Below are 24,527 nucleotides of genomic sequence, written 5' to 3' on the forward strand. Positions count from 1 at the left end.
TCTGCATACCACAAGTCAGGAGTGTCAGGAGTGCTCTGATGGTGTTTCCTGCTTGGCAGGGGGTTGGACTCGATGGCCCTTGTGGTCTATTCCAACTCTATGATTCTATGATTCTATCATTCTAAGTACATCTGTGCATTCATACTGTTCACATGACAATGGCATTCAAATTGCCTAATGCTCAGGACAGAGATTAATCCACATACTTAAAGGAGAAAGGCTATAAAAACCCACTTCCCTCCATCCTTACAGTGTACCCAAATTAATGTACATGACCATTATACAGTGGTGCCTCGCAAGACGAAATTAATTCGTTCCGCGAGTTTTGTCGTCTTGCGATTTTTTTCGTCTTGCGAAGCACGGTGTCGGGAAAGTTTTGGAAAAGCTTCAAAAATCACCAAAGTCTTTAAAAACCTCAAAAAAGGCTACCACACCGCGTTCTATGAGTTGCTCCTCGAAGTCAAGTCGCAACTGTATTAACGGTGTTAAGAAAAAGGAAACAAACTTGCAAGACGTTTCCGTCTTGCGAAGCAAGCCCATAGGGAAAATCGTCTTGCGAAGCAGCTCAAAAAACAAAAAACCCTTTCGTCTAGCGAGTTTTTTGTCTTGCAAGGCATTCGTCTTGCGAGGTACCACTGTATTTGACGGTAACAAAATATTGTTGTTGATAAACTATTTTTCAGGGACTGTTCCCAATAATGTACTTCAAAATATGCAGGGTATAGATTTTTAGAATTAATATTTTACATTCTCAGACAGCTTTCTTTTCTCTGTTTGTGGATTCCTGCTGCAGTAGACATACATTTTGCTTTTTTTCTTGTTCAGCAAATTTAAATGTTAACAAAAAGGAAAGACAAATAAGCTTCAACTTCAATTAGCACAAAATCCAGCAACAGAGATATGCGCATATAAAATTTGGATAATTTCAGAATGAACTTTTTATTCCAGTTTTGACATCTTCACCAGAGAGAGCATGCACCCCCTCAAATCCTTTCCCCCCTCTTTTTTTGCAACTGCAAATTATGGACATATGCTTTCTTAAATACACAAGTGTTAAAATCCAACCTCCAAAACAGTAGATTATGGGGCTCTTTTACCCTCCATGTTAATACAACAACAATTCTTTTAACTACACTTCTAAATAAATGTCTGCTGGTTACTATTACACTTGGCTTGTAATCATGTTGCCTACATGAACTAATTCACTCTCCACTGTTCTCACCTTGGTACAAATAGATTTTGTAGATGTTTGAGAATGCTCTGAATATAAAGGTTTGGTTCTTTAATAACAGGTAGAGGAATTGAGTCCTTAGGAAAGACCAGAGCCATTATCCAGTCTGTATACACATCAACACAGTGCTTTACAGTATCACCGTCTAAAGGGAGGGTCAGTCCGTAACAAACTACCTCCATGGTCCATTTTACCTAAGAGAAGAAGAAGTGGAAAGTTACATGACCATATTTTTTAACGTTTCCCCATTTGGTAGACTCTTCCAAATGAAAACCGGCACCACAGCATAGCACTTGTTAACATGAGATATACAAAGGATACACAGTAAGAGATAACAGAAAATTCATCCTCTAACAACTGTATTATTTTAAATCCGGAAATACCATAGCACGTAGGCCTGGATTCTAAGATCCACCTGACTTTGGATCTTACACATGTCTACTCAGGAGTAAATCCCACTCAGCTGAAGGGGGCTCACAGTTAAGTGGGTACAGGATTGTAGCCTAAATGGAAGTTTCCTGTACCCTCTCACCCCACATACACTTGAAGACCTCAAAGAGCCTCTCAAGAAGGTAGAACTCTCCCAAATAACATGAGATGGGAGTCTGCTGGGAGAATCACCCAATATCAGGTAGATTCCATTAACTTCCTTAAGTTAAGTTACCTTGACATTCAAGCCAGGTTGCTCATGCCAAGATCACACTTTGTGTTGTGCGAGAGATAAGGTGCTTGTACACAGGGTTGCTGAGCCAATCTACTTATCAGATATACTTTTATGTCACTTTTTATGATTAAACACTCACAGGACGAATTCCAACATATCAAATATAATGAGCACTACATCTAACTGGGGGACGCGGGTGGCGCTGTGGGTAAAACCTCAGCGCCTAGGGCTTGCCGATCGCATGGTCGGCGGTTCGAATCCCCGCGGCGGGGTGGGCTCCCGTCTTTCGGTCCCAGCTCCTGCCCACCTAGCAGTTCGAAAGCACCCTTAAAGTGCAAGTAGATAAATAGGTACCGCTTTATAGCGGGAAGGTAAATGGCGTTCCGTGTGCTGCGCTGGTGCTGGCTCGCCAGAGCAGCGATGTCACACTGGCCACGTGACCCGGAAGTGTCTTCGGACGGCGCCAGCTCCCGGCCTCTAGAGTGAGATGAGCACGCAACCCCAGAGTCGGACATGACTGGCCCATATGGGCAGGGGTACCTTTACCTTTACATCTAACTAAATTACTGCCATGCAGCACAGCTTGCAAACCTGTGGTCCTTCAGATGGTGTTGGACTCCCTTCAGTACCAGCCAGTATGGCCAATGGCCAGGGATACAAAAGTAGTCCAGCATCCTCTGGAAAGACACAGGTTCCCCATCCCTACTATAAAAGAACAGTGCAATTAACAATAAAATACCAACAAACACAGCCATATAAGCAACACACAGTCTTACAAAAGAAAGAAAAAAGCTTTAAAATTATTTCAGCACCGAATCAAACCAGAACATCATAGAAACTATAAATGAGAAGGTTGTTCTAAACAAATGGGTCTTTATAACCCTCTTAAATGCCTGTAATGATAAGACTATATGTACTTCAACTGGGGAACTACTCACTTCTTTGTCTGTTTTCAGTAAACTCTCACTGCCAGCTGCCGATGGAGCATTTAAGACTTGGCCAAGGGGACGCACAACAGCATTTGCCACTTCTCTCCCCACATTGTCAGGATAGCTGTGAAGTACACTGGTGTGACCCTTATCATTTTGAAGTACAAGATGTAGGGACCTCCACTCTGAGTACATAATGCCTCTATACTGCAGAGTAGACTGTACCTGGAAGGGGGGAAAGGAGAAAACAGACTCCTATCAATTCATTTTAATTGATATTACTTTGGTTACAAAGGACAGTTTTCACAAAATATAGCCATGCATATTTCAAACACTTGGCACTAAGAAGTGCAACCCTTAGCCCAATGAAACGTATAGTTTTTCTTGTGCAGATGCGTATCCTGCAGTGCAGAAGTTGCTGTTATTTTGCCACCCCTTGAACTTTTATCAGCTGACATAACTCTTCCGCTCACCATGGTTTATTATTCAGTTTGCTTTAGCTGGAAAGCAGAACCAGCAAGCCTCTCTGACACTTAAAGATGTGCTTTTAATAGTTACTTTCCATTTTTATCCAGATTGTAACTTTGGTTCCTATTATGGCCAACTGGAACTGGAAACAGTTCATGCAACTGACAACACTGGAGTGCAATAATATTATTGTAGTGTCAGAGTATACTGGCACTTCTTTCTCAACTATCGCTCAGACCAACAAAGAGCCACCTCTCATGAACTGACTAATACACAGAAGCTGCTTGAAACCTCTTCCATGCAGAAAGCCATGCACTTCCACAAGCTTGCCATGGTGATTGGGTCTCATCACACATTTTAGCTTCACATTACTGAAAAATATTCAGAAGAGGGAGCACAGAAAAAGGAAGAAGTTGAACCTCAAAGAGACAGCAGTGCACCATGTATCCCACGGAGGCAACTCCAAGGACCCCACATGAAATAAGTGCATGCTAAGGAGCAGGCCAGGGTTAGGAGATAGACTTCATTCTGTATGTTAAGTCAGTATGGCACTTGGGGAGGCAGTTGCACATAACCTGCCACATTTACCTTGGTTCTTCTCCCCCTTGCTGCTGCCCTGGGTTTCCGCCTTCTAGCCACAAAGGCCTATACAAGTAAACCCTTCTCAAAAGCTAGAAGGGGCACCCATTTTAGTTGCCCACAGTGAAGTAACTTCAGAGAGACTATATGGGAAGATGCGGTTGCTGCCATATTGAGACATGAATGAAGGCTCTTTTCTGCTGTTTTCAATCTACATATGTCATTTGAGTATTTCAGTTGAGAGGGGTTGTGGTTATTTTTGCTTTTGATGTGGTTTGCTATATACCGTTAGCCCCTTTAAGCCATCTCTATTGGACTGGGGAAATGAAATAGAAATTTTAGTATAATGTAGATATAGAAGTGCATTGTAAACCGCCCTGGAATATTTATGAGGTGTGGTATATAAATGCCATAAATAAATAAAGAGCTGCTTTGTTTTGGCTTTAAGCCTTAGAAGAAACACTAGTTAATAGTTCAGGAAAGCTATTAAAATGGGATAATATGGAAGTGAATTTGCTGTATACAGACAATGCTGGAATAAAGGCACATTGTTTCTAATAAGAGTGCTGCATATAAAAGCTATAATGCATGTGTAGCATGGCCTACACCAGGTTCCTCAAACTACGGCCCGCCAGGGTCCTAAATCCGGCCCGCCCAGCCATTGCAGAACCCGCCACGAAGCTGTTGAGGAGACTTAACGTGCTTTGGAGAGCTTGAACCATTGTGCCTTTAAGCAGAGCAGGCGGGAAGGAACGAGGCGGGTCAGAATTCCCCCCTCCTGGCCTTGCCTTCTGGCCTGTCTCTCCCCAAGTATATCCGCCTCCCTCGATCCCAGCCACCATGCTGCTTGCTTGTGCCCTGAGCTCCATCACCCTCTCCGCTGTGGCATGCCACCCGATCCAGCCCCGGCCGCTGTTGTCCTTGCAGTCCAGCTCAGTGGCTCCAGCCGCCGCCTCCTCTGGGCAGGCTCGCCCTCTGTCTCCTGCGCCTGCGGTGGCCTCCACACTGATGGTGAGCTACGCACGGAGGGGGAAGAAGGTCGCTTGCAAGGAACGCAGGGCTCTGGCGCTTACTCATGAGGAAGCCCCCCTTGGGGCCGCTGGGGATTATGTCCAAGGAAAAAGATGGCCACCATCATCCTAGCGAGTTTTTGTCCTGGGAAAAGTACTCGGGGGCTGGGCTGTGATCCAAGGTGCGCTTCCCCTCTCGGCATCAGGTTGCTCATGAGTAAACGTCTGCCTGCCATCTAAGAGGAGCCCAGACGGAGGCAGGCTTTGGAAAAAAAAAATGGGTATGGGTTCATCCGAATCCCGCCCCCCCCCCAAGCGGGACTGAGCAGTTACTGAATTTCCATCCCACATTTTTTCTCCCAGAGCTCAAGGTCTGTGGTTTTTGCCCTCCGCATTTATTCCTCGCAACTCCCAATGAGACGCAATCAAATCAAGCAGCCCCACTAATTTCGATGCATCTCTCCCCTCTGAGACATTTCTTAATCTCAGGAACCATGCACTCAAAATTGCAACCATCTTTGGCAGCACCTATGTCTGTGAACAGACTTTTTCCCAAATGAAACATCTGAAATCTCCAACCAGATCCAGACTAACTGATGAACACTTGCATCACTTGCTACGACTAGCAGTGACAAATATGGAACCGGATATTGACCATCTCATTAGCCAAAACCAGACCCATACTTCCCATTGAAATACTTATAAGTTTATGACTCAAGTAGGTAGCCGTGTTGGTCTGACACAGTCAAAATAAAAAAATAAAAAAATATTTTTTAATTTTTATAAGTTTGTGTTGATTAAAATCATTCTTCCTTTTAAATATTGTATTTTTTTCCTATTTTTTGTGCATTACAAATAAAATATGTGCAGTGTGCATAGGAATTCGTTCATATATTTTTCAAACTATAGTCCAGCCCCCAACAGTGTCTGAGGGACAGTGAACAAGCCCTCTGTTTAAAAAGTTTGAGGATCCTGGCCTACACTATGCTAGACATGGTCTATGCAATGATCAGCAGAACCTCATGAATGATGCATTGCATCCATGGAAAATGTAGAACAGTGACCAAATGTATTACAGTAGGTTATATACCTGGAACTTCACAAACAGCTCATCTTGCGTTTCACGTACTTATGCAAAAGGATACCTCTGTGATTCTGGTAGTTGAGTAGCGTGTACACATGCTACATTAAGAAGGCCTGTCTCAAAAACTACTAATAAGCTGTGTCCCTTCAGTGCCAGTCACTATGTTGACATAAAACTGGTTAACTTCTAAAAATGGAAGTGGCAGAACTCAGGAATCCTTGGAACTTGCATCTTCTGATATGGAAGTGCCAGCCCCTAATCCCAAGTGTATCTAAGCCTGCTCACTATGCTTGGCCATGTATATTAGAGAAGGAAATGTATCAGATGTACTACTTCCCCTACAAGTCTAAAAGTAAAATCTGTAGTAGTGAAATAGATTTTCTTCTTCTCTTGAATAGATGTCTATCTTCCACTCAGCACCAAAAGGAAAGAGTTGGCAGAAAGTGGCCTTTCAAACAGGACTGCCATAAAATTGGGAGATGTATATAAATAACATTTATCCAAAGGGGTGGGGGGAAGCTGAACTAAAACCCTTTAGCAGTATAACCTCCTCCCACAAATATATTCTTTCACCTTTGTCACAAACAGAGAAAGTACTGTACTCAGAACAAAGCTGATACATTCAGAAGGATATCCTCCACTCCCACACACTTCCTAAGGAATCAACTTTTATTTCCTGGACAAGAAAATGGCTTACAGCCTGAAATTTCCTGTGTGGAAGAATAGGAAACGGCCACATGCTTGCCACTTCTCTGTCAGAAGGACTGTACATTAGGATGGTAGACATTCCAACTAGTTCAGGATAATGAAGTATAAAATGCCGCCTTCTTACAAGGAGAGAGCAGTCCCACCTCCAGCAGATCACTAAGGAGCAGGAGTAGACTTAGAGCAAGAATATTCATTTGGTCCAGGGTGGGGGAGGAAATTAAGACATTTACCGGGGGGGGGGGTGTTAAAAAAATTTTTCTTCTGCTTTGTACTTGCTGTCCTACTTGCAACCACTTTTTTTGGTTTTCATATGCATTTCTCAGATGAGAGGAGTCAGTTGTAGACAGGAGAGCTAAGCCTGTCATCACCTTCTCTCTTTGAAGCCAGCTACTGTGATCCTTGAGTCTACAGTTGCCTCATTCTTCTCCACTCCCACTCTTATTCTTAGCAACTTCAATATCCATATTGACTCACATTCTGAATCTTGTTCAGCACTTCCTCACACAAGTTCTTTTGCTTTCACCCACTCTTCTATACACCAATTTATTTTGCGTTGGCAAAACAAGACTATAGTCTGCCTAGTCTTTTGTTTTTAATGTCCGCTAGTCCCCAAGTCGGTTTACCAGTGGCACAGAATGAAATGCCACTCCACCAGCCACCATTGAGCCAAGTGCTCCATAAACTGTATAGAGTGCTCAGACATTTCCTAAGAACTCCAATCTGCTCAGACCAATGGTGGCTAGAGGAAAGGAGCTTTATTCAGCATCATTACCAATGGTAAACTGGGCTGGGAGCTGGAGGGTAGCATCACAGTGCTGGGCAGGGCAGAGTGGTTTAAACCTCTCCGCCCAGCTGAGCACCACAATGGGAAATAAAATACTCCATGCTTCTCTGTTGATCTTCACAGATCAGCTGAGCTGCAGGAAGGCAGAGGATATGCAGTGTGATCATGGCATCTTTGGTCTAAACACCCCTGAATGGAGGGTGTGACAATGAGGAAATGTGACCCTTGGACCAAAAAAGGTTCATCACTCAGTCTTAAATCTTGCAATATGAAGAAATGAATTGATTGTTAGTCTTCATTCTGCTCATTTTCCTCTCTCAAATCATTTTGTTTGCTTTAATTTCTTCCATTTTATTTTTCCTCTAGGGGTGTATCCAACACTGTGCACTAATGCAACACGTTTTCCTCTTACTCCCCCTGTGCATCCTAAAAATATGCTCCAGAGAGTGCTCCAGCTGTCTGAAGTGGATTTGAGAGTTGGGGAGATGGGGAAAGTTCTGCTGCACAAGCAGAAGTTTACTGCACTAGCAGAACTGCAGTGTTGGACATGTCCCAAAGTTTCTGAACCATTTGAGAACTTCATTTTCTACACTTGGATATCTGTGGGAACTCACCAGTCTTTTCTCTTGCAATCTCCTTATTCTGCAGTTCTGTATTCTGAATGATCACACATTAGACTATTTTGCTCTGGTTTCCATCATACAACTGATATTCTACTTTAGCAGTCTCCCTTTTTATCTTATTTTTATTCCTACATCAAAGCTGCTGAACATCTCTGCAAATCTCAGTAACTCCACTCATTATGAATTCATGCTTTCATTCTGCTCACGTGCTTTAATTCCAAGCAATATTACTCATCTCGCCTTATTTTTATCAGTAAAAGTGCTGTCTTTAACTATGCTCTTTTTCGTTGGGTTGCAATACTCTGATATAATTCTCCATCATTCTTGCTGAATCTTCATCCTCCTTTTGCTATTCTCTATATTCTGCTTCTGACAACATTCTTCTTTAGTTAAACCCACCACTACTTCTTGACTTTATCCAGTGTTCCTCTACCCTGCCCCGACCCCTTCTGTATATCTCTTGTTCTGTCCCTGCCTCCCCATCCTTTTCTCCATTTCTTTCTCTCTTCTGGTGTTGTTCCCTTTGCTTTTATATACTTTTTATATACTTAAAAAAGGCTTCTGAATCCTCCTCCTCCTCCCTAGAACTGTTATTATTTTTCTGTTCTCTCTTTCATTCCTACACTTCAACAACCAATGCCTCAGCTTTGTTTCTCCAATTCCCCTTTTGACACTTCCCAATCTGGTTTCTGCTCTGTGTAAACTGAAGTTTTAAAACCGCTTTTCTGTTTAAGGTATCCTCAAAATAGCATACAATAAAACAAAGTTAGCAGAATTTTCAAAAACCATGTTGCTTTATTAAGAAAAGACAGACAAGATAAAATTTTGAGCAGCACAGAATGAAGCAAAAACAGCCACAGAAAAAGTCAGCCGCATCAAAACTACCAAATACAGGAGGGGCAACTAAAGGACATGTTAAAGGACAGAAAATAGTGGTGAAAAATTAACAGGGGGAGGAGGAAGTTCCAGAGCCTGGTTGCTACAACTGAGAAGGCATTGTTCCACATTCCCAACTGCACTTCCCAGCCGCAATAGTGGAACACAGAACTGGACCTCCCTAGGGACCTCAATAAGTGGGTGAGATCATTAGAACATGTAGTCCTTTAAATATGCTAATTATAAATCGGCTAAGCCATAGGACAAACCTTGGTTACAGTTCATGGTTAGTCTGGAGGGAGCTTAACCTTCAGATGACATGATAAGCCACACTATGGTTTAGCACAGCACTACACAGCAGCGAAATGACTGGAGAGGAGCAAAATGGCCAGAATCTGCCCTGTGGGAACCCCTAGGTTTATGCTTTACCATTATTTGGCTTAGCATGACATGCAACACAAGCCCGTGTGCTTCTCTTCATAGTCTTCCTTTACTGACCCAATTAAGTTTCAATTTACAAGTATTTTCCTGCTCTTACCCCTTATCTGTCTTAGTTACTTTTTCCTTTCTCCCTCCATTCATGAAATGATAATATTATTATTAAACCTTCATTTCCTTGTGCCATTTCCTGTGCAGATGCCATCTCTTTCACTCCCCTGGCCCTTGATGCATGGAATTCTCTCCTCTCAGCAAGCATCCTCTTGTCCTCCTTTAATATAAGCTCATCTCTTCTCTGTTGCATTTCCCCCCTGGTGTCATTCTATTTTTATACCCTTCTTACTGTTAGGCTAATTATTATACAGGCTTTACTGTAACTGTTGGCTGACAGAAAGAAAACACCAGCAGAATAGGGAGGCAGGCAGGTATCATTACTCCCCCCCCCTGCAGTACCACACATCCCTAAATCTGTTCTGAAGGGTTGGGGGACTTTTTAAACGCAATTTAGGGGGCATTGCAGCAAGCAGGGAGGGAATTGTTTACCTCCATGCCCAATTGGTGTACTACTTGTGTAAGCAGACAAGATCTATTGGATGCCAACAGATTTTTCTTCACTTTAAAGTTTGTACACTACACATTAATTCAACTTTAGAAATAGGCAGCATATTGCAATACTACAAAACATAATTCAGCTTTATTAGCTAAGCTGAGAAGTGACCAAGCACATGCATGTGGTCCAGTCTCTCAGTGTGCTGTAGTTTGGTCCCCATGGCACCCACTCTTGCTGTACCACATTAAGTTAACTGCCCATAGTTGCCTGTTTTGGCTGAAATAGGAAATGGTCATTAGCAGATTTCAAATAAGCCAGGAACTTAAAACTGTATTTTGACGTTAGTCTAGAATACCACCTCATTCCAAACTAGGCAACATTTCCCATTTCATATGAAACAGGCAACTATGATCAATTGAGCACTTCCTGGCTCACTGTGGTACACCAAGAATGGGAGCCATGGGGCTAAGTACAGGGGCAAAAAGGTCTGTTCATACATTATTAAGCCATGGTATGATCGTCCAAACACAGCCACTGTTAGTTTGTTCCCTGACATCCAAAATCCAAACATCAGTAATTATAGCCTAATGGAGAATTTAATAATGTACTGAAATATTGTGTGTCATCTTGCTTCCTTGGCAACCTCTTGTAACATGGATGGAATAGGGAACTTATGGTCCTATATTGTTTGACTCCAACCCCATCAGTCCCAGCAGCACGGTCAGTGTTCAGGGATGGCAGTAGTTGTATTCAAACAACATATGAAGGTCCACACTCCACATTGCACACTTTGGGGGAACTTCACAGAAGGCCCAAGGACAAGTAGCACTATGTACTGAAGGGCGATCCGAGAGCCAAAAGAGCTTGAGAAGCAGAACAGTTGAGACCCAAAAGATAGGAAAGAAGAAAGAAGAGGATGGAGTTTAAAAAACCCCAAACACCAGTAGCCCCTGTACTAACACCTAAAATTCTTAACTCCCCGGTTCTAGGAGGAGCTTTAGACCAGGGAGCTGGTGAAGAGGGCCAGTACATTATGGAGAAGTTGATGACATATCTTGCACACAGAGCTGTAGGTGAGGCTACTCCATTATTACTTGATTTGTATTCCTCCTTTCAACCTGAGAGTTCCCAGGACAGTTGATGTGAAGGGAGGCAACAACATACGTAACTTACTTGACCATGCCCAAAGCTTCTCCTAGTCCTACAGAATAGTTTTGGTTGTGTGTTTTTTTTAAAGTAATAAAGATTTAATTAAATCTGCTGGCTTTTTCCAAAGTTTGTAGAGCCTTGAGGGCAAGCCAAGTATTTTCTTTTCGGAGCTGGTTCCTTTGGGCTTTGAATGTAAGCCTTTCCTATAGAACTCACCTAAGGAACATTTTAACTACTACTATTTGTTTATTATTGTTCTGATTATATTGGAGCCAGGGTAGTATTTCCAAGCTTTTAAATCTCCATATGTAAGACCAAACAGAGCCACTCACTTCAATCCTAAACATATTTACCAAGCAGTCTGTCTGCTTGAAATCAACAGACTTCACACAACCCAAACATTTACGTAAGTATAATATAAAAACAAAAATGTAGTAAGAGCAGAAACACAACCTTTTTTTGTGAATGCCTACCAAGATAAATGGTTTCGTACACCTTCAAGAAGGCAATGAGATTAACAATGTACCTCTTGGAAATGGGTAATACTTAGGGCCATTACAGTATGGACACTACTTCTAGTCTACCCACAAAGGGAAGAGGATCATAAGAGCATGGGATCTACAGAATGCAGACAGTATGGAGGTTCAAAACAAGAGGGGGAGTCTCTCAAGTATTTAGGTCTCAAAAAATGAAAGGCTTTAAAGGGCAAGTGCCAGAAGCTTAAGCTGGACACAGATGCAAACAACAAGCCAATGTATTTGCCACATCTGTTGAATATGCTCCCACTTCCCTGTCAGGAAATTAGTAGTGGCATTCTGCACAATAGTCTAACAGGCAGATTCAGATAATTGCATTACAGTAGTAAACCTTACATGTTACAAAAAGCAGATAAATAAAGCAAGATAACTGACCTCCAAATGTGCACAGCCTACGCGCTAAACATAATTGACAAAAAGCATTCCCGGCTTCCAGCTTATCTGGGGTCTTAAGTTTATAATACAAGAAATGCATCCACATGTTGCATTATTTTTCTCAAATGCTGAGTTTTTCTTATATATTTGCATAACTGTTCTATTGTTCTTGTTCATTATGTCTGCTACCATTATGCTTACAAAAGAATAGTGCTCCAGAGGATTCCTTACTTAGTGCATTGTATTGTTATGGGAGGGGAGGGAGTATGCAAAAATGCCCCTTCAGCACCACACCATAAAGGTAGACACCTTCCCCCTTCCCTCTTACAAAATTTTACTATGGTATATTGTGCTCCCAAACAAAGATCTCCTTTTTGCTCTTCTGCATTTTCACATGACAAGAACAATGACACATACTCTCTGGTATACTTATTTTTGATCTGCTTCATGTGGAGTTTTTTGTTCATAGATGTACAACCACACTGCTTTGCCACAGCAGAAATACCACAACTGCATGTTTTTGCAAGAGCAGCAACCCCACCCCATTGCTTTGTATTTTGATATTTTGAAAGTTTGTTGTAAGCTGCTTTGGGCACAGCTCACACATATATTCAGAATGGCATGTAGACCACTGAAGGGATAGAGAGTGGGAAGAAATGCTATTCAGCTAATCCGCAATAATTATCTTAAGTTATTTTATGTATGGTCTTTCAAGAAGTGTTACTATTCTGAGTACTTTTTCCGATTGGGTTGCTGAGGGCTGAAAATGGCATATGTGCACATGATCTGAGCCTATAATTTGCCAGGTTCTTAGGTTAATTGCTGCATTTTTACTTTTATTTTTTAGAACTTCAAAACAAAACATAAACCAATATAGAACCACATACAAATTCATAGGTATTGTGGGCAGGATTCTACTTCTACTTTCATAAGGACTTCTACTTGCACAATGAGGCTTTCTCCTCCTGCCTATGAAATTGGCTTGGGGAGGGTCAGGAAAGCCCCCAGAACTGCATGGGGGGGAATATAATACTTGCACAGATAGAACAATCAGAAGAGTGCAACACTGAATTCTTTTTTATGAATATGTCCGAGGTATTACATTACCAGGTTTTGAAAAGCAGTCCTTTGCAAACCTGTTTTTTAAGTAAAAACAGGATCTTCATAGCAATAACTTTAAAAAACAACTAAATTGGGGAAATCAGCGAGTAGAGTAACTGGCTGTTTGCCTTCGGGCATGAGACAAAACAGCAAAATCCTGTCAGTAAGAGTAACTTCTAGCTTCAAAGAAGCCAGGATTTCAAGTTAGGTTTTCAAACAACTAGGATGAAAGGCAGTAAATACACAGACTAGATTACAGACTACAGCTGCCCCAAATGGAATGAGACAGCCGTCCCCAGCCTCTCGCCCTCCAAATGTTTTCAGCAATAACTCCTATAATCTGTGACTGTGGCTATGCTGGCTGGACCTGATGGGCATGAGGAGCCAACCATAACAGGAGACCCACAGGTTCTGCTCCCCTGCTTTAAGGGAATAAACTCTTTCCACAAACAGTATTAATGCGTAGCATTTATACATAGCGCTTTTTTCAAAGTGCTTCTCGCACATCAGTGTTGCTGATTTTTACAACTCCTCTGTCGCAAAGCACTATAATTACCCCTCTTTTTTGCAGAAAGCTGTGGAGTGCCGAAAGGTAAAAGCAGCAACAGGCGCAAACAAATTCATGACAACACATGGCTCCATTTATACCTCAAGTCCCTCTTGATGACATGCCATCAGTATAGTTTCCATCCACCTGAGCTTGACCAACAGTGTCAGCATCTTTGCCTAATAAACATGTGTCTCTGGCTGTTTAAGTTTAAATCCTGCTACCTATTTCCGAGTTGGGAGAAGAAGTGAACCCAGAATTTGCCAGCTGGCCAACCTTGCCCAGCAGCAACAACAACTACAAACTGGAGTGCAATCGTTAACTCACTCAGGCAGCTGCTGTAGGGGCTCTTCCTCGAGAGGGTGGGAGTGGGGAAAGGGATATTGCTTCGCCTCGGCAGGGCCTAGCTTTGCTTAAGCGCCCCATGGGGGGCTCCAGGATCCACCGGAAACAAGAGCAACTCCTCTCCCGCAGGGAGCACTTTCTCCCAGGAGCGGTCTGCCGGGAAGGAGGAGCTGCTTCCCGGCCAGGCACAACCGCGCACACCGTTGAGGGAGGCAGCCCGGAGAAGACCCCCCCCCGCCTCCGACTACACCCTCCCGGGAAAGGAGGCGCCAGGATCGGGCGTCGAGGCCTCCAACCCGGGAATAATAAAGGAGCGAGGCAGCCCGGAGCGCAGAGGTCAGAGCGGGTGAGGGAGCGGGCCCAGCGGAGGGAGAGCGCGTCGTGGGCCATGGTTCTTTTGCGGAGGGGGGGGGTCGCCTGGCCGCGCTTACCTGCACCAAGGGGGCCGGCTAGCATGTCTGGGGCAAAGGCAAGCAGCTCCTCCTTCAAGCTCCCGGTTCCATAGTGCCCGCAGTGGGTGAGGGGCGGGGGGTGCGGGAGAGAAATCGGACGCTGCGCTCAGGTCTCTCTGGACACTTCCGGCCGCGCCAGAAAATTCACACCCTAGAGCCCCTGTTTCCACCCTACGCGGCGCGCACGCGCCTTGAGAACCTTCCGCGCCGCGCGAAATAAGTCCTCATATTCACCCTACGGTCGTTCTCCACCGGAAGTACGCGTGCGTGCGTGATATTTCCCTTGAAAAGCGGTGGGAGAGTAAGGTGAAGGGAAGAATTTTCAGGCAGGCTTGGGCGGCGTGCGCATGCGTAATGCCGTTCTATGCTCAGCCCTTTCGTTGACACTTTTAAAGGGGCCGGGTTCGTTTTAATTTGTCCTGCTGTTGCGTCCTTGTTGTTAAAATTCCTAACAATGCAGTCCTATGCGTACATGTCTACGCGGAGGTAAGCCCCGCTGTGTTATTAGTGGTATATATATATATATATATATATATATATATATATATATGGGCAAAAGGCCCGCAATACAGCCCACAAAAAGTTTTCAAATCTGCAGAATTCAAGCAATAACAAGCAGCTTGCAGAAATTTAAGACAGCAAAATCGCAAGAGTTTTTGTAAAAAAAACCCTCAAAAGCCATACAGTGGTACCTCAGGTTACATACGCTTCAGGTTACCTATGCTTCAGGTTACACACTCCGCTAACCCAGAAATAGTGCTTCAGGTTAAGAACTTTGCTTCAGGATGAGAACAGAAATCGGCCTCCAGCGGCACGGCAGCAGCAGGAGGCCCCATTAGCTAAAGTGGTGCTTCAGGTTAAGAACAGTTTCAAGTTAAGAATGGACCTCTGGAACAAATTAAGTACTTAACCCGAGGTACCACTGTACTATCCAAATACACCTTTGCTTAACGACAAGACCCACCACTACCCATGCACCCCCTAGAACAGTAAGCCTTTAGAGACCTTGCAGGGAGCAGCTCCTAGAAGGGTCCTAAGCAGGTTTTATGTTAGGAAGGCAGGAAGCCAGGATTTTTGTTAGGCTGGGGCTAGACACCTAACCTCTGTCCGGCTCTGCCTAGCAGATTTGGAATGAAATGTCTCAACAGCAGTTGTTTTAGATTACTTTATATTGACTCCCAGTGCTCATGAAAATCTGTCAAAATCTCTACAATTTCTATTTTTAGTTAAGTATTTTTATTTATTTACTTGATAACTATGCCCATGGGGCTGCCCTCTGAAGTCTCCTGGGTTCTGCACCCACCTGTCATAATTTAGAATGGGCCTCTTTCCCACCCATGATGGGCTTTGATTTCCACATCAACCGTCAGGCAAGCTTGATTTGATTCCACCCCCCTCACTTGGTCACATTGTAAATCATAATCCACCCCTTCTTCCTTAATGGGAGGGGAGAAAGCATTTTGTGGTTTGCCTCCGGTACCAAAATGTCTTGGGCTGACACTGCCGTTACACCCACTTTAAGGAGGTTAGAAAGCTTGCCTTTAATACAACAATAGATCAAAGTTTGCTAATGTTTTAAACGCATGCATAATGGATGCACAAACCATTTGCACAATTATAAAAAGCAATGTCTGAGAAAGCAATTGACTATAGCCAATAAGAAGGAGGAATAGTTAGTACTGCAGCACTATGCTGGCCTCTGCCTAAGAGCAATTCTATTGTGGAATTTAGTTATAAGTTTAACAAGCCCAAACTTGGATGGCTAAAAAAAAACAAAAACAAAGTTCAGAGCAGCCTTCACCAACCCAATACCCTCCAGATGTACTACAACTCCCACCAGTCAGCACAAAAAAGTCTAGAGCTGCACTCTCCCTTCCATTACAGAACTGGGCCAAGGAGTTAAAAAATACCTCACTGAGACTATTAAGATGTGAAAGGTAATTTCTACTAGAAGCTGTGATGGAAACTTGATTTAATAAATCATTATTATTATCTATTTGACTTACTCTTCACTTAGCTATAAAAAAGACATATAAAACAATACATTTCAATAAAACCATTCCAGTAGCACACCTGTTCTGAAAGCCCTGCACTAACTGTCAGGGAGCTACCAGACCCAATTTAAGATGTTAGTACTAAGACTAGGCCACATGCTACAAATAGACATTCCCACTCTTAAGAGTGTGAGTGACAGGCTGGTGCAAGAAGGAAAGGTGAAGAGATTTTAAAAGTTGTGGAACCCCTTGGAGATACCTTCAGACTCTGGGGCTTCCACACAGTCCTGATTTTAAAAAAGCATTGAATTAGCTCTTGGTAGACTATTTACTCCTATATTTTAGAACAGAAGCCAGACACTAGATGGCGTTAGGAACCAGAATTTGGATTCATGCTAGCCTTTTTATGTGTGTTGGGGTGTGCAGGTGTGTTTACTTTCTTTCTCATGGTATTTTACTTGAAAATGATCAGCAGGAAGCAAAATGCAGTGGTAAAAATGCTGAACTTGTAACATAAATGTAAGCTGCTATTTCTGCTATGCTGATCTCACAAAACATGAAAAACATTGTGTTTCAAACTCTTCCTCCCCACACATATAAACACTTATCCAAAGGGTAAGAGATTTCAGACTTTTAAAGGATCACAGTTTCCATGAAAGGAGAGAGTACTGGAGACTCCCTGTGACTTATTTGCAAAGCATTTTTTAGGATAGAATCGCTTGCATCCACAGGGATCTTGACTCCACTGTTACAGCACATGAATTTCAAGGGGAATCCAGAGCACCGTCTAGTCTTGTTGTGTTGGATGGGTTTCAGTTGGTAATGTTCGAGGATGTGAACAAGGTGCTTGGATCGGTCAGGGCAAACACATGCACTCTGAACCCTTGTCCCTCTTGGTTGAAAGAAACTATCAGGGAGGGGACAGCTGGCTGAGCCAGGGAGGTTATTAATGCCTCCCTGCGAGAGGGAATTGTCACTGCCTGCTTGAAGGAGGCAGTGGTAAAACCATTCCTTAATAAACGCTCCATGCACTTGGAAACTCCAAGTAACTACTGGCCAGTTGCTAATCTCCCCTTCTTGGGCCAGGTTCTTGAGCAGGTGGTTGCAGAAAAGATTCAGCCTATCTTGGAGGAAACTGATCTTCTAGATCCATTTCAGTTGGCATTTAGGCCTGGTTTTGGCACAGAAACTGCCATGTATAAATTCTCCTTGATTTCTCAGTAGCTTTCAATACTATTACCCATAGTATCCTTCTGGAGCAGCTTTCCAAGATAGAGGTTGGTAGCATCGCTTTGCAGTGGTTCTGTTCCTTCTTGGATGGTCGTTTCCAGAGAATGATGCTTGCGGAGTGCTCTGTGGCCCTGTAGAGCCTTCAGTGTGGGGTTCCTCAGGATTCAATTTTATCCCCTGTGCTGTTTAACATCGACATGAAACCGTTAAGTGGGGTTATCTGGAGTTTTGGAGCAGGTGGTCAGCAATATGCTGAAGACACACAGCTCTACTTATTCCTTTACATCTGCAGGTATGGCAATAGATGTGCTAGACTGTTGTCTTGCCTGGACTGGATGAAAGCCAACAAATTGAAGCTCAATCCATATAAGACAGAGGCATTGTTAGTGGGTGGTTCCCTATACCAGATGGCTGGGAGGTTGCCTGTGCTTAATGGGGTTTTACACTCCCTTTGAAGGTGGCTTGAGGATCAGGTAGCTTCAGTGGCATGGAGTGCCTTCCATCAGCTTTCATTGATGGCCTGCCCGCTCCCTTATCTGGACAGGGATAGCCTAACTTCCATCGCCTATGCTCTGGTAACCTCTAGGTTAGATTACTGCAACGTGTTATAGGTGGGGCTGCCTCTGAAGGTGGTTTGGGAACTTCGGTTGGTGCAGAATTCAGTTGCTCATCAGGGCAAGACAGTTTGAGCATATCAATGGCCCAACTGCACCTGTTCCCATTTAGTTTCTGGCACCAATTCAAAGTGCCGATTTTGACCTATAAAACTTTAAGTGACTAAGGATTGCAGCAGTACTTCAAGGATTGCCTCTCCCCATGTGAACTGACCCAGGCTTTGTGAGCATCATCTGAGGCCCTTTTTCGGGTGCCTCCTCCACGAGAGGTTTGGAGGGTGGCAACGTGAGAATAGATATTTTCTGCAGTGGCTCCCCATTTGTGGAATGCTCTCCCCTGGAAGGCTTGCTTGGCACCTTCATTATACATCTTTAAGCACCAGGCAAAAACATTTCTGTTCAACCAGGCCTTTGGCTGATTAACATTCTTTGTAAATGTGTCTTTGTTTTGTTCTTACTGTGCATTTTGGTTTTGGTTTTATTTTATGCTGTGAACCACCTTGAGATCTTCAGCTTAAGGGAATCATAAAATAAAACAAGCCACAATTAGGCTCAAAGAAGGCTCATTGCTGCATGGGACCATCTTCAGGATGTATACATGTGTGTATGCTGCCTGCCTCCAGTTCTGGACCATATGGCTGCTCCTCTGGAATTTGATCAACATTTGTGTTTAGCTTGAAAGTTTGCAAGGCTGAGTCAATTAAGGATAGCAGCCTACATTTTCTTATGGATGTAGACATTGCACAAACAAGCTTGAGGGGCATATCGTATCAAGGAACTTCTACATTTCATGTCTCTTTGATGTCAACAGATGTCATTCTTTCTTTTCTGATTGGTTTGCTTTGTATGTCCTACAAAAGACCTATTCCCAGGTAAGTGCTACCAGACTGCAGCATGAGGGTAGAATATGATGCACACTTTCCTGAGAGTGAGTTCATTGAATCCAATGGGGGACTTCTGAGTAGATATGCATAGGATTGTGCCATGCATACTGCACAGCTCGAAGAGACAAGTTTAATTTCAAGCCAATTAAAAATAATGTCTATCATGATAATTTAAATCAGGATTTCTTCTGATTTTAAATTAAATCAGGGTTTTCCCTCCAAGAATAGTTCATCCATTCCTTCCAAAGTGTAACATGCAAACAGGTGGCTAGACCTAAGAGCAGGGGCCCTCCACCTTTAATAGTTGCATAGTTGTGTAGAAGAGGGAATTCCAGCATCTGGCACCACTGCATGCAATGGAAAGAACCACAGCTATGTGGAAGTGAGGTGCCTTGATATAATTTAAGTGTGGGTGGGGTTTCCTGTTGGTGACAATTCCTACCACACAAAAATGAAACAGTCCTCAAATGAGTCCTCAAACCCATTATGGGTTTTTCCCACCCTGTCAGTACAGAACCAACAGGATGGAGGCCAGAGGTGGTGCTGGGGTGATGAAACAGAAAGCGCTACAGTCTCACCGCTGCCAGATTAACATAAAAAATTCAGAGCATCAACTGCTAGTTATTACATTTATTTATTCAGATGTACAAATATGAATATTTATTCATAGTCGTAAGTAAAGGTAAAGGTACCCCTGCCCGTACGGGCCAGTCTTGACAGACTCTAGGGTTGTACGCTCATCTCACTCTAGAGGCTGGGGGCCAGCGCTGTCCGCAGACACTTCTGGGTCACGTGGCCAGCGTGACGAAGCTGCTCTGGCGAACCGGCACCAGAGCAGCACACGGAAACGCTGTTTACCTTCCCGCTATAAAGCGGTACCTATTTATCTACTTGCACTTAAGGGTGCTTTCGAACTGCAAGGTGGGCAGGAGCTGGGACCGAACGACGGGAGCTCACCCCGCCGTGGAGATTCGAACCGCCGACCATACGATTGGCAAGTCCTAGGCGCTGAGGTTTTACCCACAGCGCCACCCGCGTCCCTATTCATAGTCGTACATATGACTAATTTCATCAATGTTGAATATAAGAGCTTATAACATTTTTGTCCACTAAATTAAGGAAACAGAAATGTGTCCAAAAAGTAGGTAGAATTCATCCTGTCTTGACAGAGCCCCTTAAAAACACTTCTGAATTCCCTGACCAGCAGCATATATAAGACGTCAGCAAATGAGAAATTGAAATACAGTAGAGGAAGAAGCAATGCAGGATTCCAACAATTAAAGCTTTCCAATCTTGAGACTTCTTCCCTATTGGCAATGGGTCAATGCATCTGGCTGCTAACCAGAAGGCTGATGATTGGAGCTCACCCAGGACGGCTGTGGGCAGGGGGTTGGACTAGATGACCCTCAGGGTCCCGTCCAACTCCACAATTCTAATCTATGTGCAGTAAGGACAGTTCCACCAGCTTCCTTTTTTTGCTTACACGATACTGTGTAACTCATTAGAACTGGCACCGATATAAGCCTGTTTTACATAACCTGATTTTGTTCATTTATTTTGCCAGTCTTGGTTGTAGGTTGCAACCCTCACAACATGGCTGTTTCTTACATTGCATTCCCCTCCTCCCTTTTATCTATTTTAAAATTAATTACCATTCTCTTTTCCTGGAGGCAGTTTGCTTAATTAGGCATAGGGTTAACAAACTAGGTTATTGCGGACAGCAAAAACACTCTCCACTTCAGCCAAATCCAGGCAGCCTTGTGTTGCGAATATTCATAGTTCTCCTGAATGAAATCCTAGAACTCACAGTCTCTTTGTTTTACTGCTTATGCATCCAGAAAAATAAAACTGACCAAAACACATACCAAATTAATTCTAATCCCTTATCTTTAGACTCTAATTCTTACAGATAGCATACATACTATCATTATAGTTTCTGAAAACAGGCTTTGTTATCATTTTGCAGAGTAGGGAGAAGCTCCGAACATTATTTTGGTTTAGCTTTTGAATAGTTTATTTGGTATGCCTTCAAATCAATGGCTAAACAATACATCATCGCTAGTGAAAAGGACAACAATCATATGACTTATCTGCATGCTTTGACAGTAAGGAAAGTATGATTGAATGCTACCTGTGCTATAAATTGCCATGGAGTTAGTGTGAAATAAATTGCTGTTCCTATCTCTACAGAGCCCCTGCATTGCATTTTAAAAACTAAAATAATAATCCTTAAGATTTTACCTTTAAGTAAGTTTTACTTCATAGGAATAGCACCATAGCTTTTCTACTGGTTAATTAAACCTGCAGTCCACACTTGCTAGAGTCGCATTGAAGTCAACAGGGATTACTTCTGATTAGGCACGTATAGGATTGTACTGTAACTGTTCAATACATTAGTTGAAACCATGACTGATTCCAAATCCAATGTAATCACTCAGCCAACAAATTTACCTCCTAGGGCAATGCCTGCCCTTGTTGAGTTTGGGTTCCCATGATTTTTCACAGTGGAACATGTTGTTTGGCAGCTTTGTTCTGTACTGCTGTTGGGTATGTTGATTTCTCCTTTGCCCACTAATTTAACAGTGCATTCAAATCTGGGAAGGACTACACTATTTCATACTCAAAGTGCTATGTGCATTTTATTGTTCTACAACTGCAACTATGTTGAGCTTTGGGGGTGGGGGGAATCCCACCTGCTCTATAAAGTTCATGTTACTGTTTGGTCTCCTGGTCCTCATCTGACCTGCATTCATTACAGTTACACTACATATATAGGACTATGTGTTTTTGTAGTGGTATGGCAACTCTCCTGTATTTGCCTTGTGTATAAAGGGACTCCACTAGCCATGACATTCTGTACATAGTTTTAAATTTAGAAATCTTCAATAGTAATCACTCTGGAGTAAAACAAGCTTGTAAATAATACTGCTGCAGCTCAGCTGGTGACAGCAAAAGGCCACTGACCCTTTAATCCTTTCTAAACAATCCTGTTCTTTTTGTAGGTCAGGCAATAAATGAGGCTTCCTCAGCCTAGTGTTACAGATGATCACTAATATGGAGAGCATTCTGGCTGTCCTGAGAAAATTCTCTGAAATGGCTGCACTACTTGAGAAAATGAAATCCTAGAGTGGCTGGGGAAGCCCAGCCAGATGGGCGGGGTATAAATAATAAAATTATTATTATTATTATTATTATTATTATTATTATTATTATTAACCCTCTCTACATGCGCAAATCCATACTATACTGTGTTGGATCTGAAATTGTTCATCACCCCTCAAATTTAGACTTTCTGTTCTGGAACTTTCTCCAACAGGGTGCCCTACCAGTGTTGTATTTGGTTGGGGCTGATGGGATTTCTAGTTCCATAACATCTGGAAGGCACCAAGTTGGGGGAACACCATTTTTAATTTCAGCACCTAGCCAGATCCTACGAAAAGTTCACAAGCAGAACATGATCATGATATCTATCTCCTGGTAACATTTTGTTTATTTGTGTTTGTCTTAAACTTGCTACATATCAGCTTCAATACAGAACTTATTTTGAGAATGAATATTCCCACCCCCAAGCATCACAAAAATATACATTTTTGTTCTTTGACACATGTTAACCTCACCCACAGCCCATTTTATCATCTAATACTTTGATTTCCCTGTTTGATATGAACGCCTGCTTCAATTGTTGTTCTCTAAAGCAAACCTTCTCCACCCCGCCCCCAACAACTAAAAAGTATTAAATTCCTTAGGGCTCTGTTTGAGCCATGACTCAGTCCTGAAAAATCAACATCAAGGTTTGACAAAGGGATCTACAAAACAATATAATGAAGAAGGGTGCCTGTGTTTCCAAATACGTGAAGAGGACATTGTCCTTGAAGGCTGCAATCATATGATTAGCTTCTTGTGAATAAGTCTCATGGGGTTTACTTCCTTGTAAACATTATACGGTCCAGATGAATTTTGGGAATCTTGGTTGGCTCCTGTTTTGCTAGCCTTGCAGTGGCAGCTAAATCATACTTTCCCCTTTGTACTGCATCTTACTACCACAACAGCCTTTATCATCCTTCCACCCCATCAATTGCATTCATTAATTCCATCTGCATTCCAAAAAGCACTGCTGCATCTTTCATTTTAGCACGCCTCACCCAGCAAACTCTCTCCCATCTACCCAAGGGTGTAGATCAGCAAGGATTTCTGACATGCAATTGTTTAACAATAGAAAGCCGGGTGCAGAGACAAAAGAAAACTGAGTGTACAAGCACTCTTGACTTTAAGAAAGCTGATTTCAAAAAGCTTAAGGAGCTACTGGGTGATATCCCATGGTCAGAAATACTCAAAGAGAAGGGGGTTCAAGATGGGATTGGAGTTTCTTAAAGGTGAAATACTGAAGGCCCAAATGCAGACAATTCCAACAAGAAAGAAAACTGGGAGGCACCTAAAGAAGCCAGTGTAGTTGCATGAGGTTACAGATGAGCTGAGATTTAGGAAGGGCATGTATAAGAAATGAAAGAAAGGAGAAATCATGAAGGAAGAGTATACCCAACAGTTACAGGGAGGTCAGGTGGGTCAAAGCTCAGAATAAGCCTAGGCTTGCAAAAGAGGCTAAAATTTAAAAATCAAAAGGTTTCTTCTGCTATGTTCAAAGCAAGAGGAAGAATAAGCAAGTAGGTCCTCTATGTGAAGACAGAAAAATGCTGTTGGGTGACAGAGAAGGCAGAACTGCTCAACACTTACTTTATCTCTGTCCTCACTCTAAAGGAAAGCAGTGTCCAACCTGGTGATAACAGAATAAATGATGCAGCCCAAGATAGGAAAAGAAGTGGTAAGGGAACACCAAGCTACTTTAAATGAATGCAAATCTCCAGGGCCTGATGAGCTGCACTCAAGGGTACTGAAGGACCTTCTTGGTGCAATCTTAGAGCCTCTGTCATGAGAATTCTTGGAGAACAGGTGAGGTCCCTGCAGACTGGAGGTGGGCAAATGTCCCCCATCTTCAAAGGCCTGTCAGCTCTACAATTCTATGAAACACAAATACTGGCAGACAGGAACAAAGCCTCAAAGAATCATGAAAACTGTCGTATGACACAACAGAGAGATGGATCGGTCCTGTGCTGCTGTTGTAACTGAACCCATCAAGTCAGCCTGTCAATATGCTTGGCAGGGGCTGTTGCCTGTGGGGGGGGGGCGTGTAGCGCCCCTGGCATACAGGGATTTTGAGCCCCACCCCCAAAGGTAACACCTCTGATAGGAACAACAAAAATTACTTTCCCTATGCTATTAGACTGCCGAAGTGAAGAAAGGTTAGTGCAACAGGGGATGGAAGGATGGTGAACTTTACTAAATAAACAAATCCCCGAGC

General features: G+C 43.0%; 2 protein-coding genes across 6 annotated transcripts in view; one reads left to right on the forward strand and one right to left on the reverse strand.

Annotated features, from left to right (window-relative positions):
• The window catches only part of RALGAPB (Ral GTPase activating protein non-catalytic subunit beta), a 59,273-nt gene extending 44,460 nt beyond the window's left edge, over nt 1-14,813 (reverse strand). Inside the window, exons 1-3 of one of the 4 annotated variants that reach the window (XM_083508365.1) lie at nt 14,429-14,813; nt 2,834-3,049; nt 1,223-1,425 (exon numbers count right to left, since the gene is read on the reverse strand). In XM_083508365.1, coding sequence (XP_083364491.1) covers nt 1,223-1,425; nt 2,834-3,019 — 389 coding nt within the window. In that variant the 5' untranslated portion in view covers nt 3,020-3,049; nt 14,429-14,813. The remainder of the gene's footprint in view (nt 1-1,222; nt 1,426-2,833; nt 3,050-14,428) is intronic. The other 3 variants (XM_083508364.1, XM_083508363.1, XM_083508362.1) reach the window with 3 other exon arrangements.
• NDRG3 (NDRG family member 3) overlaps nt 5,714-24,527 on the forward strand; it is a 65,891-nt gene continuing 47,077 nt past the window's right edge. For both annotated transcript variants that reach the window (XM_083508423.1, XM_083508421.1), the window contains exon 1: nt 5,714-14,333. The gene's annotated coding sequence lies outside the window, so the exon portion shown is untranslated. The remainder of the gene's footprint in view (nt 14,334-24,527) is intronic.

This window comes from Podarcis liolepis (assembly GCF_965112155.1).
Source record: "Podarcis liolepis genome assembly, chromosome: 6".
Classification (NCBI taxonomy): Eukaryota; Metazoa; Chordata; class Lepidosauria; order Squamata; family Lacertidae; genus Podarcis; species Podarcis liolepis.